This window comes from Anguilla rostrata, chromosome 1 (assembly GCF_018555375.3).
Source record: "Anguilla rostrata isolate EN2019 chromosome 1, ASM1855537v3, whole genome shotgun sequence".
Classification (NCBI taxonomy): domain Eukaryota; kingdom Metazoa; phylum Chordata; class Actinopteri; order Anguilliformes; family Anguillidae; genus Anguilla; species Anguilla rostrata.
In genome coordinates, this window is record NC_057933.1 from 58,147,592 (window position 1) to 58,165,546 (window position 17,955).

Here is a 17,955-nt window from a genome sequence, read left to right on the forward strand (position 1 = left end):
AAAAACATACAGTGTATTCCCATCTTAATTTGGTGAAAGAGGGTTTATGTTTATGAGCCAGTGCTTTCTCCTCTGGAAAATCCAATTATTTAGCCCTATGTAAGAATCCCATCAGATACACCAAACAGCAGAACTATCTGAGTATCAAAGGAATGCATGTACACTGTAGTCTTACCTGGTGCCACTGGAACGGGATTCATTTAATGATATATCAGTTATCAGACTCCAGGATAATGTTTTAACCTTTCCTCTGTGCTAATAGTTTTACATAGAAGGAGACTGCAAATTTTCCACCAGTTATGTGGCTCTATACGGATAGCTATCTATCTTGGTAGACGCGGACGTGCCTCTGGCTTGTGTGGCCTGTATAGACACAATTGTGTATCTTGCTATGAGACTAGTGCATAGGCGAGTGACTACAGGGTGCAGATATCCTGAGTTTTATGTGTATGTTAGGACCTTAAAACTAGCCAGTGTGCAGTGGTAAGAGTCAAAGAGGAATGGTGAAATAAGCAAATGGCTCTCAGGAGGTCGTATTGACATGTCTCTTCAAATCATTCCACTTTTCCTCTTATTTATAGGATCAAAGGAAAACCCCAGGTTATAAAATAAAGAAACAATCATAACAATGCAGTAACATTATTGATCTTGCTTGTCCAATCTCTGTAAGCTTATCACACCGGGTTAACCTATGTACACACCATCAAAGTCACAAACTTATGGTTTACATAATGCTGATCCAGTAGAATGTTTTTCACCCCTTTGGGGTCAGATAAAGGTCCCATTTTTGTAATACCACCATACACCTATTTAGCAGAAAATGCAGTATTTTGGAGTAATAAAAATTGAGGCCCTTACTCTGGTCATTTTGGGACATTTAAAAAGATTGTCTGATCTTTATACCATGTGGATGGGTGGAAAGCACAAATACATAACTATTCCAGTGATGCAACCACATGTGCTTTATCACAGTTTTGAGCATTTTCCCACTGGGGCTAACAGCCGCAGTCAGCACTGGCATGATACAGGTATGCCACCAACATATGCCACTATATTAATGACATCAAACAAGGATGACACTAAATAAAGCCTGCAAAAAATACATTATTTATTTTACATTATTAGTTTTGCTACAATTGTTTTACCTTTCATTGCTGAATTGAATATCAACCTAGTCTGTAAAGGAATGATTGAATTGTAATAGTTTTTATTAAAGCAATTACTTTGCATGTTACAGTTTACATTCATGCTACAATTACATACAGTGAATGGCATCTGATGGGAAAGGAAGGAGCAGACAGATAGATACATATAATCTTCAAGATATAAAATATTATCATAATAAAATCATTGTACTCATCACCTTATGAGTACCAGTAATGGCAAATGCGCGTGTTTGCTTGTTTTTGGATGCAACAGCACTACAGGAGGCTTGCTTGGATGAACTGAAAAAAGAAAAGAAACCTTCAAATGCATTGCATACCATCAAACACATATTCAGCATTTTACAGCCCTTGTTTATTCACTACAATGGCTGTGTTTTTGTTATCCTGTTATTAAAGTGCTTAATGAAATTTACTCCATTATGTTGAACTGGAAACAAATATCACAAACTGGAGGGCCTTTTTAAGCGGTAACTTTAAAACATGTCTATTTAAAATCTAGGTAAAAGGGTTTATTTCTGTCTCACAAAGGTCTGGCAAACCCTGATTTATGAGCATTGTCTTCATCAAGCATTGTGAATGGATTCACACCAGTTTATTACGATGCAAACTTACATCTTCCAAAGCGAAGGTGGCCACTTGGCAGTCACAAGCCAGGCCAGCGCTAATCCGTTGCCTGAATCTATCTGTAGTATAAACATGGAGGACAGAAATAATTTATACAACCAAACCTCTTTAAAGTATTATTTTAGTGAGGTTTCAAATTACATTTATTTCCATTTCAAACATTTTGACATAATTGCATTATTCTTGGTTTTAATAGAAATGTTTTAACCTGCTTAAAATATACAAATAATCCAGTTTACCGATGATTTTAAATGATTTTATATGTAACCTTGCAGCATATAGAATTCTTATAGTGTGTGGTTGAATGCATTGCAGGCCATGGAAAATATTCATATTACAGCATGTTTCATGTATGGTGTTTTTCAACCAATTTTACTTTTGCAGGTATCATCTTTCTGGCTGTGTTCAAAATAGTTACATTTAAACAAGAGGGTTTACAAGAGGGTTTTTAAAAATCATTTCTATACCTGTCAGGGTCTGAATCTTCATAGTACTTGCCACAAAATTGCTATATTTCATGCCTCCTTCAGAGCTGAAGCGTCTCCATATGATCTCAAAGGTCTTAGAATTCAGGGCAATGTCTATATAATGTAAAATTGAAGATAATTTAGAGTGATTGTGAAGATCATGTACTTTTTCACATGCACATTATTGCATGATACAATTCCCTTTCTATATTGCATATGCTCAGGGTATAACAAGATAATTAATAAATTTCAAAATCTAAAACACTAAACTAATAACATTTATGAAATAAGTCAGGACTGTTGTCATAGGATGAATTACATCTTACCTCTCTCTTTAAGTGCAGTCCCCATCTGATGCATTGTCATAACTCCAGAGGTATAATTCATGAATATTCTCTTTAATATTCCTAGCTCTTCCACCAGCTTGTGAAATTTTTTTACTTCTAGTTTGCCCGACTCATTTTCCTAAAATGTTTTAATTTAAGGAAGGGTAATTAATGTGCACACTCATCAAGGAATAGTATGCAAAAAAATAACTGGTCAAAATTGGACCGTTATCTGTCATGAGACACATACAGTATGTTTGAGGCATGTTTGCTTTATTATGGATGAAGGATGAATGTGTGCCCTGCGATAGATTGGTGATGTGTCCAGGGTGTATTCCTGCTTCTCGCCCAATACATGCTACGATAGGCTCTAGTACCTGCCACGACCCTGACCTGGAATAAGCAGGTATAGATAATGGATGGATGGACAAATAACTGTTAGAAATATAGCACAATAAGCACAATGTGAGCAAGGGACACCTATGTTGCATGGCTTGCATAGATATTTTTAAAATTTGGCTTAAGATGGTGGAAAATCCATCTAAACACGAAAGGCACCTACTTAAGAAACATCAACAGCTTGTTAAAATTTTGGGACTGCAACTGTGGTTGGAACAAAAACCAGTATATACAGGGGGCCCCCAGGACCAAGGATGGGAACCACAGCTTTAGACAACTGTGAAGGATACACCCATGTAAGTCATCATGGTTTTGCACATCTCAAGACTTAGATCTGGAATGAAAAGAAAGTGAAACAAATGTTGAAAACTAAAATTACACCTTTTTCTCTAAGTAAATTTATTAGAATAAAAGAATATAGTTTTCCAGTATTTTGAGCATAAAATACTGTATAGCTCATTACTAGTGCCATCTATTCTATCTTTATAGAATTTTGGATGTGATTCTGTATACTGTATACATATAGACTGCTGATGAACTGGAATTATTTACTGTAATACAATGGCGATTAACTCAAAGGAGACATAAAATGCATCACTTACCCAGCTCTCCAACAGTGTCACCCAACTTAGTCAGCTTTTTCTGGAGTTCTATTGCACTGAGCTCCTATTTAGAATATACATTTAAAACACAGTTTAAAGACCCTGTGCAGCCTCAATTTTCTTACAATTAAATTGTTCATTTAGTCACTAAATTACAATATGTATGTATTTATTCTATTTATTAAACTTTGAAAAGATAAAAAACCTTGATGTAAAACCTGAATTTCTTAATATAGCAGACTCAAGACTGGCTGGGCATGTCAGTTCTGTCCTAATTATTTATGCATTCACTTTTGATTGACAGCCCAGGCTGCTCACTCCCAGTGGCCTGGATCAGCGCTCACTCCACGTAACGTCAGTTGTTAGCTAACGTTAGCTTAGTGATGCCAACTTAGCTATTTTGTTGCTAGATTTAGCAACTTTTCAGACTACCCTGGCAACTTTTTTTTCAAAAAGCACCTAGCAACAAATTTAGGTACTTTTAGCAACTTTTGAAAAGTGACTCAAACGATTAAATGCACACATTTTCCCTCTAAATGACACAAAAACGATTTCCCTGTCACACACTCAGTCACAACACACGGTCTGTCTGCCTGGCTGCAGAAGTGCATTGTGAGTGCCGTCAGCAGTAGTGACGGCTCAGCTCAATAGCCAGGCACAGGCAGCAGCAGCAATCAGTTCAGAGTACAGTTGTTTGGTTAGGAAGTCACAATTTTTTTTTTTAAAAAGACGAATTTAGAATTTACTCCACAAAGTAGCATTAACAATCTGAAAAGGGCTAAGCCTTCAGTAATGTTTTTGTTCAATAATTCAATGTGTTGTGTTTAAAAATCAAAATATCTGATCATAAAAAATGCGTTGTGTTTATATTACTTTTACAAATAAAAATATGCGATAATAAACAAACAAATCTAAACTAACAAATTTCAAATCATATTTTTCGCCGAGATGGCCAGTCAATTTGAGTAACGTCATTGCGTATTCTTCATAATGACATATTTTACGTCATTACGTAATTACGTCATTGCGCAATGCCGTCATAACGTCATTTAGCAACTTTTAGCAATAAATTGACCTGCCTGTATTAACTTCCCCTGAAAATTAGTTGGCAACACTGGGTTAGCTAGTTATCGTACGACCATTGTTTTTGGTTTTTTTTGCGGCAGTAGCGTTATAACAGTCTGGAGAATAAAGTAGCATTACACTCGCCAGCTAACCTTAGCTATATTTACACAAGATAAGTACAGCTCATTGCTACATTAGCAAAATTATCGATAGCAAGACAGCAAGTAAATTGGGGAGATGAGGTTAATGGTAACAATATAGTTCGTAGCATCTGGCTTTACAAACATTGTCTTGGCAAAACCCATCCTCTTCTGTTCATAATTGTAGAATGAATCAGGGGTAAAATGTGTACTGCACAATTTTGTCACCTTTGATATTTCTAACTTTGCACCGTTTTGTTTTTTCTATATAATCGATCCAGACCTTTTGGAGACTTGGATCTTGTGGCAAGTCGTGAAAAGATGCATTCCTATCTTCTATAACTGCAATCTTTAATTACACAATAAGGCATTGTTGAACTGGATAGTTAGCTAATGTTAGCAGCAGACCCTCGCACGCAATATGTATTTGAGCATTTGTTCATGGCTTCGAACTTGGGAGGGCACACTACATAAATATTCATACTGGGTGAGTGTTTTGGCCACCGCACATTGGTCATTGCAAATTAGAAACATTTGTGACATCACGATATTGGTCTCAATACGACCAATACCAAATACTCCACCAGGCGGCAATGTCGAGCATTGTATAGTTTTTAGGGGAAAAAAATCAAATTCGTTACATACATGTATGAAATACTTTTAAAATCAATGTGTAAGTAACCTTATAGTCTTTGGTCATAATATAAGCATTTTAAAACCACGATTTTTACTGCACATGGTCTTTTAAAATTACAGCACAATTGATTTCATCCTTTGCATTCTTTTTTCAATTGTCAACTGTGCTATGAAATTCCATGCTCCATACTCTTCAGAATAAACAATTGTACTTGACTGCAATTTGACTTGAAAGACAGATGAGAAAAGAGCTTACCTGTAGCATACTGTCTTTCTGTGGAGGTCAAAGAAAAACAATAGTTTTTGGTATATATTTTAGAGCAAAGCACAATAAATGGATGGACTCAACTCAAGTACTTACGTTCACACATGATTCCTCGGGGAGCAGACGACAGTCCAGTGCTTCTGGCCAAGGCAAACCAAATTTATTCATCAGAGGTTCACAGCCCTGCTTTGCGCTCTCACAAAGAGAACGGCAAGGACGCCTAGTACCACCCGACTCGCACTCTGGAACATACATCGCACACAGAAAAAACTTGAAGTCTGGAGAGCACTGAATTTTAACAAGTGGGACGAACTGGTGTACTTCAAGCCCAGCGTCCTCTTGTCTTTTATGCCCAAGAACATTTGGCATCCTGGTTTTGCTATAGCCTATATCGTCACAGAGTGGTACTGTAATAGGTTCACAGGATTCTTGAATATCTTTTTCACCACTTTTAGCCGCATGAACACAACATACAAATGCCAAAAATACTTGAATGCATGTCCTCAAGCCTGTAGTGAAACACACTTCCTTGAAAGTGGAATACATTTCCCTCACTAGCCCTCCTATTATAACAGAGTTTCTCCGCTGCTATGTACTCTTCACTTTCTCTCCTTCCTTAACAAGATGCATAACAGCAGTTTTGCAGTGTGGGAGGGTTGCTTGAACTCAAACAGCTGGACTTCATTTCAAGTGTAATGCAACACATATAGCCCAGCCCCCCACTTAAAACCTGTTGACACCATCTGCAGCTTTCCAGGCAGTGGACTTTTCCATTGTTACCAGATCTTGAGTTGCCACGAGCATCCAGTTCATTTTAAGAAAAGTTTAGTAAAACACCAATTTGTGAAATATTCCTGGTAAAACAAAGGTTAAGGATACAAAGGTGAATACAATGATTGGAGAACGGGGCTTTATGAACAACATTTATGTAGTTTCACAGGCCAGCCCAAGATTGTTAATGATGGGAGTCTTTATGAACCCAAAAAATGAAGCATTATGAGGTTTATAAACCCTCATGGAGTGTTCATATAGATCACTGTCCTGCAGGTACCATATGTCACTGTGCAACTCTTAAAATGGAATTGTCTGCTAAGGTCCATATTGAAAAAATAAGGCTCAATAAAAACAGCAATAAAACATACAATACTTGTGTGTTATATACACTTTATTACATTACAATAGGCACAGTGCAGTCTTCCCTCCACTGTTTGATGTCACGTAACTACATTATCAGAATTAATTTTGGGTAAATGTGTGATTAAAACCAAAACACAGTCAGTAAAAAAACTCATAATAGCATCAATATACACATGCTCAGTTAATCTTTTAATTACAATTACTAGCCTTGTTATAGGTTCTTGCTATAGACTATATACTACCGTATGAAGGAAATTTAGAAAAAATTAGGTAAAAGTAGTACTTTAAAGGAAGTTCCTCATGTTATTTAAAAAAAAAGTTCAGGTATAAAAATGGAAACTCCTCCCCACTAGTGTGAGATATAGAATAGAAGTGGTCATGGGTCCTATGTGTGGGGTTGGCATGACGTGTGGTCCAAATTCCCGTTCAGTCATCTTTTCAACTTCTCATGTGCTCATGGTACACTGGATAAACTGGAGAGAAAGAAAGCTCATTATTTACAACTTCTGTACAAGCAATACTTCCACACAACATGACACATGGAATATAATGCAAATCATAGTTTGTGCCCTTATGTTGCATTGCCATAGTTTCATGCCATGAAGCCCATAAGCTCCAGCATCAATGTGAAGAGGTTTGGTGCCACTGAGCTTGAATACACTTACATCATCATACTGAAAGCTGGCCACACCCTGCTGACTCTGATCACGTCTTCTAAACAAATCTGCAAAAACAATGCAAACAGAACAGAATACGGTAAATGGGTGTTATGACACTGACCTTCGTTAAAAAAAAAAAAATAAATAAAAATTTGCTTCAGATTTTAATATTTATACTATTTTAAATCAATGTAGGACAGACAAATTGGAGGGAACTCAAAATTCTGATGTGGCGGGCTCATTGATGAATCAAGAAATATATAGTATATGTGATATTATTTTTGCAATTAACTGACAAATATTTTGGTCCCTTCATAAAGGTATTTAAGCGTCATTGTACACCATAAACATGCGAATACATAACTTAACTGAATCAACACATCTCATTTGCTAAAATAATGCCGAAAAGTTACAAACAAACATTTCTCAATTGTAAGGATAGCACAGGAAAGAATGCATGGATCTTCAGAGGAAAATAAATCCCTATATACTAATTATTTACTCTGCTACAAAATCTTGCTCTATATGGTAGTTATTTTTTTTAATTCATTCTGTCCATTTACTAAATAAATTATTTTATACAAAATATGCATTTTGGACATAATGTATACACAAGTTAACTGTTTGCCTTGCATCTGACTCAGCATGCCAAAAGAACATGCCTCTAATAGAATTATTCCATTGATCAGATCCCATTGCATTTTTATGACGGGCCGCTTGGTCTAGTATGACCGAAACAACCAGATTTTCCCCCTGCTTAAAAAGCATCTATGATTTCAACATGCAATAGCTTTCATTTGTTTTTTTTCCCCCATACATTTGGCACCCAACGCAGGGCTGAGCATATCGTATTCCTGCCCCAATTTTGAATGGCCAATCGACTATAAACGCAGCCTATTGTACATTTGTGAAGCCCACTGCCGAATTGGGAGTGTGGACATCCACGTTTCTACTCCGAAACACGTGCCAACTGCCATATTTCACATCACAGACTACAGATAGGTTTTGCTCTATGCGAGCCTTTCATAAGTGACTGACTGCCGGTTATGGGTGCCCGATTGACCAGCAGGGGTCACTAGATAGCAATGCATGCAGAACCCTATCAAACTGAACTCTTCCATTGGGTGCCCTACAGAGCTACTAGTTACAGTCGGCACTGGAACAGATTCGACCCGAGTCCGTGAGGCTCATTCAAGCACAATGGTACCATTTGTTATTTTTGATGGGTTTGGTTGTCCAAAGGCTATAATCATGTTTTCTGAGAAATCTCTTCAACTACATTTAGTGGTCAACTCCTTTGCTTAAACTTAGATAATTCTCCTCCTATGGTCCGACAGATCATGCCAGTTTCCACTGTAGCCGGTGTTCTGACAAATAAACCTACCTCCTCAGAATGACCTACCTAGTAACTCAAATGAACAGATTCGTCCGAAAACTATGTTTTGTGGGACAGTAACATAGAATTATGAGTGGAATTAACCATGATTGACAGTAATGTGAAAAAATGTAAAGCATATGCAGGTGCATGTGCAGTTAAGTCATCCTGACGGGAAGGGTCTATTTGTCAAAACACCAGTAGCCCCACATAAGTCACTAGCGTCGCCCAGGGAAAGGAGGGTTTCAGTCGGCTGGGATTGCAGGGCGTTATCACACGTCAGAAACTCACATCTGCTAAGCTGCACATGAAACATCTTCCTCCAACTCATGTCAGTGTTAGCTTAACTTGCATTGTGATAAGCAGCATTTGGCATTGGATGCTTTGAAGGAGAGTGTGTGCGCACACACACACAAACACAATCAGGCATTCCAAATTCGGCAGAAAGAAGGGGGGGGGTGGTGCATTACAAATGCTTTAAAAAATAAGCAATGCTCCACTTTTATGTGGCAATAAAAGCACAAAAACATGGCCTTTACTGTGCTTTCAGGTCTTCACAATAAGAAATTTGGAACAGAAATTTTTTTCATTGTAACATATGTTTATATTTTACTCAATTACCACAAAATACAAACATACCACGAACGCCTTCTACTTTATGCCTCAAACCTTATTTAAGCAAAGCCAGATTGATATTTGGACAGGGAACAAAAACTGTAGCGTGCACAAACACAAAATTCTTACCAGTCATAGTTTTGAGTTTGATGGAACAAGCAACATAATCATCAAATGAGATCTTCCCATGGGTGCTGTATCTTTTAATAATGGTATTCATCGCTTGGCTGCTCAGCCTGTAACCTATGGAAACACACAGGGGACAAGAATAAACCTTGGGCCTTCACTGCTACACATAACCATGAGAGAACCACTACCAGCTGCATGCACTCATCTGATGCACCAACCCTTGAGATGGCGGTTATTCTACATGCAACAGGCCACACGTCCTACAAAGAGAGAGCGCTGATTAAAGAATATATTAGGTGCCTGGTGAGAAGTTAGAAGAACAAATGCAGTGGCAAACTGTGGAACTATGGCTGACCTAAGCCCACCCTACCCCAATGGTCTTGTGATTCTCCACTGCAGGCGCCCGGTCACAGTTCGGGTAATGACATCACAGAGGGTCAAACCTGTGCCCATAGTGAGAACCTCTATGGACTTAACCCAGGATTCATTTTTCAATAACACTTCAATCATACTGCAAACACAGCTATAATTTGTAAATAGAAGAAAAAACGTAGTTTACACCCAGAATCTCCAAAATATAAAAAATAACACAAATTATTAATCAAATTCAGCATGAAGTCCCAAAAGTACACTGTTAACATCACCAATGTTACATTTTGTTGTTGCATGTTTCAGTTTGAGATTGGGCAGGGGGGAGCTGTCAATTCCACCTAAGGATTTTCTACCTGACCTCATGAATGAAATCGGTGCAATTAAGAGGAGTGAACTTTTCACCCTGGATATCCATGGGGATGTGACATACCCATGGAGATTATGGCTTGGTTCATTTCCTGTGGGTCCACGGTACCACTACGATCTTGGTCAATGGACATGAAGTGCTGTTTCCAAGCATTCAGGACACTCCAGAGCTCCTTGAATTCATTGAACCCCATTGTGTGTGAGAAGTCCCTCTGAGTTTATGTTAGGGACCACACAGCAAGCAACTAATTTTGACTCAAACCTACTCTCTCACTTCTGTATGGCAATGTAGTCAGTATTATTACACACCCTTTCAATAACAATTAACCAAACAGCCATTTAGATCACATTGTACAGCACAAATCCAAAAAGGCTTCTTTTCAGAAAAATCTATACCCATGAAAAGTTTTTGGCTGAATTACTAATGTACAAGCACAAATCATGTTTTAACAAGATATACAAGAAGACAAGAATTTGGGCATGTCTTTAGCATCCCACCAACATTTCCATGCTTCATGCCCTAAAACATTCTATTGCTGCAGGAAATTTAAAAAAATGTTCAGGTTACTTCTGACATATTTCAAAGTAAAGCAATAATAATAGAGAAAATATACACACGATTATTTGAGAAAGTGTCGATTTGCAGTTTAGATTGGATGAAAAGGATACGTCCAGCATGCTGATCATCAGCCTACATGTCTCAAGGTTAAAAGCTGCCAAAAAAGGAAGGTGCTGTTAGTAATGTCCCTTCCCACAGTTCAATACAGAGAGACACATGTTCCAGCATAGTGCAACCATAGTGCATTCAGTAATTACATTGGAATTCCTTTATATTCTGCCCTTAACACCACTCACTATTCCCTCCCCCAACAGCCACAGAACAAAATAGGCTATATTCCTTAAAAATGTATGTTTCTGGGGATTACAAACTGAGTATGAATTGAAAATATACACAGTTTGATAAGGTTAGATTATGAGTAGCAAAATGTGTCCCTTCATTTAGACAAGGCATTGACATGCAGTAAAATTGAGGCTGTTTCATTGCCTCTCACAGATCTGTGCTAGTCACTGCCCTAATCCAAAAGCCAATTTCCTAAACGGAATGCAAGCACTTTCTTACGTTTATAACCTCCAGAGATGTTGGACTGGGTAAGACATTGCTGGAGCTCTTCTGCAGATATCTGACCATCCTAAACACAAATAAATGTCTTGAAATAAAGTAATTCTGTCAGTACATAAAATGTGCAGAGTAAGGAGACAGGAATTCCTTAAACAGAGATTTGAGTTTTTCTTACTGACATGAGACATGATTTAAAAGGAGGACAGAAGCAGGCAGTGTAATGGACACCAGAATAATAACATTGGGTGGCTGTTTCTGTGAGTTGACTGGCTGCTGACTAGCTGTGAAATAGGTTTTAAAACATCTTACTTGGCCTGCAACACCAGAGAAATACCCATAAAGAGGATCCTGCGCCTGACCAGGGAATCCGCCCATAACAGGGGCACCAGGGGCTCCACCGAACTGCTGAAGACGACCAACAAAAAAGACAAAGACAAGGCATAATGATTCATTTTTTAGCACTGACCTTTGTATTGACAATCATGCATTCCCAGTGCATTGTTTACCAACAAAATACAAAATCCAGCTGTGTCTTCCTATATCCAGTACATCGCTGCCTGTTTACTTTCCCCCCACAAAACCTAGCACACAAACACTACACTAAATATGATTTATTTTTTGACTAACCGCAAAATCATTTCAAAAGGTCCCAACTGATCACCTAGTAGGCTACCTAGCCAATAACTTATTACTGAACCTCGTAAAAAAATAAAGGTTGGGCATTCCTGACTATTGTAGTTACCCTCCCAACTCTTCTGTCCAGGAAGTTACACAATATCCTACCTCAGGACCCCACCCTCTAATCCGAGCCCATTTATATAATGCTCAGAACTGCGATGCAAAAGAAAGGCGATAGCAAAATGAACGCCTCACCAAACTTCACAGGTTGTTTGCGGTATAATATAGATATCGAACATATGGAATAATATAAAGCAGTGCTTAATGCACTTTCTTTTATTGTAAATAGAGCTCGAACTACTGTATACAGCCTGCAAGCGATCGTTGAAACAAGCAGCATAAATCTGATGACCCACCTTACAACCAACGTCACAATTATCAAATATTTTCGCATGTAATGAATTTTGTAAGATATACATCATGCAGTTATCACAGAACACAATGTCCCAGGCAGTGTAAACTTAGCTACTTTAGTTACAACATTAACGTTAGTTGTGAATTTACCGACAATAGCAACTCCTACTAGTCAAAATCAATTACCACTTGCTCGCAAGACGAATTTCCACATTGTGCATAATATACACTGTGAGCATGTTGCAGCTAACGTTAACTAGCTCATTTAAAATTTATATTTAATAAGTTGTCGTTGGCGTACTAAATATTTAAGATAGCGGAGTGATTCCGTTGTTTCACAGCGAATGCCTATATACAAATGCCCCAACCCGTCAGGCTACAGCCTAAAGCGCACATCATATTTATAAGATGTTCAATGTATAGCCCACAAATTGTTAGCAACTGCAACGAAAAGTTAAAAAGGAAATTAATAACACCATGTGGTAAAAACGGTTAACAACAGTACATCCGTTTGTAGTGCGGTTTCACATATCACATTTCACATATCACTATAAGCTGTCATCTATCGTTATTAAACCACCCGCAAAGATCCATTCTTGTACAGTGCAAGGCGAAATTGTAAACTAAGCCGGCTAAATTAATTTAACAGAGGCCCACCTGAAATGGTGTAGACAACTGTAGGTTAACCTCAACCATTCAGATGTCGTTCTAGCTAGCTACATTAGTAGACTAGGAGACTAGCTAGACCTTTATGTTCGGATTTCCCGTAGCTAGCATATTTGCCATTTCCCATTTTTAAAGTGGGCCTATTGACTCTACCCTATTTTTATATGACTTCTAAATGTCTTTACAATTAGCCTGCGTACTCTACTTCCGCATTAACGAACCGCGAAGTTTCGACACCCATCTTCCATTCTTTGCCTACTTGGATATCAGTATTTCCCGCGTTCCGTCATTGTTGTTTTACATGCTGCTCACAATCAATTAATTTAACAGAAAACATGCGTAACCAACCCCAAATCCTGAAGGAGGACCGTAACCTGGGAAGCTCATCTTTTCTGGAGGTTTTCAAGAAAACAGGTATTTCCCGATAAGCACGGCGACACCACTGGTTTAACTCGCACAATAAAAATGGGAGGGTCAGTGTAAGCGTTATGAGTTCCGCAGGCCTGTCAAAGATACTATATAGCTAGAAGATCAACGAGCACATTCTTTAAACCATAGAAGATGGTCGATCATCCCACAACGATCCGGTCCGTGCGTAAGTAACTTCAATTAATCTAGTTTTTTGCCAATTAGCTAATGCACAAAAAGGAATCTGACTGCCTGGGAGTGGCTTCTATCAGTTTTCATGAAAGCATTCATGCCTACAGTAGTCAATTAAAGGCTAAAAAGCGTGAAGTTAAACGCAGGGAATAAAACAATTGCCTATTTGCTTGTAATTTGGCTGTTGTTTTCTTCATATATTTGTATTCGTCCCTGATTGTTCCAAACTAGTTTTTTTTTTAGAACAGAAGAGGCTAGCCAAAGGCTAAGTATGAAAATCAAACCATTGTGTTCGCTTACTTTGGTAGACTTAATACAAAATTTTGGATCAAGTCATTTCTTTTAAAGAAATCGAACAATGACAATAAAAAGATAGAAAAATACTAATTGTACAATAAACTAGGCCTAATGCTAATACAGATAAACTAGCCATGTAGCCTATGTATGTATGTATCTATGTATATTGTTGTCATTATTAGGGGTCGTAGGACACCTACTGTTTTTTCTAGGATTATTTTTTTTTCTTCTTCTACACGTATGGTGGCAATTGTTTTATTCTTCATTTAAAGAACTAAATAACTTTTTGAGGACAAAACATTCCTGGGCCCTGGTTTGCATAAATAAAAACAATATGGAAAGACCTGGGTCAAATATGTATTTGTTTTAGATTCAAATACTTTTCTGCGCTCTGTTGATCTTGACTGGTGTAACTGCTTCTTTCTCTAATCTGCCAGTTGATCTTGCTACCTCCACCTTCAGCTCCTGCCTCTCCCAGTCCCTCGACTCACTTTGCCTCCTTGACTCCAAACCAGCACGCTCCTCACCCCCCTGCCCATGGCTGACTGAGTCACTACGCTCCAGCAGAACATCACTGCGCGCTGCAGAGCGGAAGTTGAGGAAATCCCGATCCTCTGATGACCTGACTGCATATCATACTCTGCTGACAACTTTCACATCTGCACTCACATCAGCTAAAGCCTAATTTTTCCAATCTAAGATCAGGGCATGTGTCTCTAACCCACGCAAACTATTCTCCACCTTCTCTTCCCTCCTCATTCCTCCTCCACCCCCATCTCCCTCCTCCCTTTCCGCAGATGACTTTCTGGCCGCCTTTGAAGGAAAGGTGGCTACAATTCGGAACTCCTTTGCCCATCCAGTGAGCCCCCCAACCCCCCAGGACAAACCCACGGCCACACTGACCTCCTTTGAGATGCTGGAGGACTCCAATGTACTACAGCTCATCACTTCTCATCGTGCAACCACCTGTCCACTTGACCCCATCCCATCTACAGTCCTCCAATCAATTTCCAGCAAGATCCTTCCCTATCTGTCCTCAATTGTTAATTCCTCTCTTGACTCTGGTCATGTTCCCTCTGATTTTAAGATGGCTCGCGTTACCCCACTCCTCAGGAAACCCACCTCAGATCCCTCTGATGTAATGAATTATTGACCCGTATCGCTTCTACCTTTTCTGTCCAAAACTCTTGAGCGAGCGGTGCTTAAACAACTAACCTCTTTTCTCCATCAGAATGACCTGCTAGACCCTCACCAGTCTGGCTTCCGATCCGGGCACTCAACAGAGACTGCGCTCCTGGCTGTGACGGAGGCACTGGCCACTGCAAGAGCCTCACGCCTCTCCTCTGTCCTGATCCTTCTTGACTTGTCTGCAGCATTCGACACGATCAACCACAAAATACTCCTCTTCACCTTGGCTGAGATGGGCATTGCTGGGACTGCCCTGTCTTGGTTCGCTTCCTATCTTGCAGATAGGTCCTACCAGGTCACCTGGATGGGGTCTGCCTCTGCTTCTCATCCCCTTGTTACGGGAGTACCGCAGGGATCTGTACTGGGTCCTCTGTTGATATACACCAAATCTCTTGGTTCAGTTATTAATTCACACTATCATTGTTATGCAGATTACACGCAACTCTTCTTTTCTTCCCCCCCTCTGCCTCACAGGTTGATGATAAGATATCTTCCTGCCTGGCTGACATCTCTACCTGGATGGCCAGCCACCACCTGAAGCTCAACCTCAACAAAACTGAGCTGCTCTTCTTCCCAAACAAGACCTCCTTACTACATGAGCTCTCAATCACAGTTGATGGCAACACAGTGACTGCCTCTCACCCTGCAAAGAGCCTGGGGGTGGTCCTGGATGACCAACTGGACCTTAAGGAGCACATCAAGGCAACATCACGGTCCTGCAGATTCTGTACAACATCAGAAGGATTTGACCATACCTGACTACGCAATCTACCCAGCTGCTCGTCCAGGCTACGGTGACCTCCCGCCTTGATTATTGCAACTCTCTCCTTGCAAACCTGCCAGCTTGTGCCATACAGCCACTACAGATGATTAAAAATGCCGCTGCCTGATTCATCTACAACCTTCCAAAATTCTCCCACGTCACTCCTCTGCTGCAATCACATCACTGGCTACCGGTCGCTGCCAGGATCCAGTTCAAAGTCCTGACCCTGGCCTACACTGCAGCCAACAGGACAGCCCCTATCTACTTGCAGGACAAGATTCGACCCTGTACGCCTGCTCGACCACTAAGCTCTGCTGCAACAGGGCGCCTTGTACCCCCTCCCACCCGAGTAACGGGATCACAGAGCTTCTCCACCCTAGCTCCCCAGTGGTGGAATGAACTCCCTGTCTGTCCCTCTTCAAACCTCTCCCTCACTCCGCCGTGGTCTGAAGACTCATTTCTTCAGACTATACCTGGACTAACTACCACCACTCTGTATATTTCATTCTATATCCCCCCCCCCCCCTTTTTCATGACACTCGTTACATGTTCCCTCATCCCAGCACGTTTTGGTAATTTGTGTTTGTTCTAATATTGTAGCTTGTTCTTCTGCCTAGTTGGCTTGGCAGAGGTTAGGTCAGAATAGTGTTCATTCACTGTGTGAACTAAACTGTGTTCTTGGCTAGAAATAGCTGTACAAAATAAGTATTGTATCTTATTGAACCTGTGTTTTGTAGTTGTCCATGACCATGAAATGCACTTTTGTACGTCACCTTGGACAAAAGCGTCTGCCAAATAAATGTTATGTAATGTAATGTAATTGAGCCTGCCAATATGACAAGAGGCGGGGTTTGCACTTTTTAAGAGTATTTCATTGGTTCCTATACACCAGACAAGATCAGTAAAGCATAGAAAAGTATTTGAGTCCAAAACAAATACGTATTTGACCCAGGTCTGGAAATTTATATATTCATTAGACTTGCATTTCTTCAAACACTTCCATGTAAAAATGATCACTTTTTTAAAAGACATTAAATGATTTCCCAGCAGTTAGCTCTAATTGGTTAACTTGGAAACAATTCCATTTCAATGGAAAGCATGCATCATATGCTGGAACTGTACAAATTGCTGCAAAAACTGTAAGATGACTTACTGTCATTTTCTATGCAGGTCATCTTTAGTAAACATAAAAAGATATACCATCCATAAAGGCTATATGAGAAAAAAGTTTCCCATCAGGACAGCTTTGTTGTGCAGTGGTCCTTATGGTCCCACATCTATATTATGGTCCTGATTATAATGTGTCAAAACTTTATTGAATAAATTATTCATAGCATCACTATCACAACTACACTGTTCTATCTTAAACTAACTTGGGGAAAGGATTTATTTTCAATAATTGCCATCGCGGTAAATTGATTAAATGCAGGCTAGAGCTACTGTGCATGTACAAAGACTGTAATGAAGTGCATCCAGGATTCAGCACTAGCGACTGTCACTGTGCATACATTAATTGTTGCGTAATCAACTATGTTATAATCCATAGCCTATAGTTTGTATTTAGGGGTAGCATGGTTTACTTGAATTTCACAATACATGAGCACTGGTGGGTGATAACAGGACAGGGAGAAATCAAGGATGGGCAGCAGGCAATGAGGGGGAAATTGACAACCCAAAGGGATACTTTTCCTCCTGAGGGGCAAATGGCCTGCTCCACCACCATAAGGACCATGTGTGTGCATGTGTCAGGCTGGGAGGAACAAAGAACTGGACCTCGCACACTGCTAGTCTCCCTCTCCCACATAAACATGCAGTGCACCCCAGCAACACAACTGTGGTATGAAGGCAACTAAATTGTTGTAAAACCTATTATTATCAGGTCCTGCACTGTAAGCCTGCACTGCGTATGCTGAGGGCAGAACTTTGGAGCTCCCATTAAAGTGAAT

At 39.5% G+C, this 17,955-nt stretch overlaps 2 protein-coding genes across 6 annotated transcripts; both read right to left on the bottom strand.

Moving 5' to 3' along the window:
* Nucleotides 1-1,190: 1,190 nt before the first annotated feature.
* Nucleotides 1,191-6,416, bottom strand: LOC135259892 (secreted frizzled-related protein 2-like). The gene is made up of 8 exons (XM_064344811.1): nucleotides 5,787-6,416; nucleotides 5,682-5,699; nucleotides 3,585-3,648; nucleotides 3,273-3,316; nucleotides 2,584-2,722; nucleotides 2,258-2,371; nucleotides 1,779-1,849; nucleotides 1,191-1,445 (listed from the first exon to the last, which is right to left on the bottom strand). The coding sequence occupies exons 1-8, from the start codon at nucleotides 6,234-6,236 to the stop codon at nucleotides 1,422-1,424; spliced, it is 924 nt and encodes a 307-aa protein (XP_064200881.1). The 5' UTR covers nucleotides 6,237-6,416; the 3' UTR covers nucleotides 1,191-1,421.
* A 421-nt stretch (nucleotides 6,417-6,837) lies between these two features.
* Nucleotides 6,838-13,698, bottom strand: LOC135259916 (sorcin-like). 5 transcript variants are annotated; one of them, XM_064344872.1, is made up of 8 exons: nucleotides 13,510-13,698; nucleotides 11,773-11,865; nucleotides 11,464-11,533; nucleotides 11,013-11,056; nucleotides 10,408-10,555; nucleotides 9,606-9,719; nucleotides 7,493-7,551; nucleotides 6,838-7,300 (listed from the first exon to the last, which is right to left on the bottom strand). In XM_064344872.1, exons 1-8 carry the CDS (start codon nucleotides 13,546-13,548, stop codon nucleotides 7,274-7,276), a joined length of 594 nt encoding a protein of 197 aa, XP_064200942.1. In that variant the 5' UTR covers nucleotides 13,549-13,698; the 3' UTR covers nucleotides 6,838-7,273. The 5 variants fall into 5 exon arrangements, with proteins under 5 accessions (XP_064200942.1, XP_064200925.1, XP_064200960.1 ...); XM_064344855.1 differs by having other exon boundaries at nucleotides 11,773-11,868; XM_064344890.1 differs by lacking the exon at nucleotides 13,510-13,698 and adding an exon at nucleotides 13,383-13,424 and having other exon boundaries at nucleotides 11,773-11,868.
* Between the last annotated feature and the right edge of the window lie 4,257 nt (nucleotides 13,699-17,955).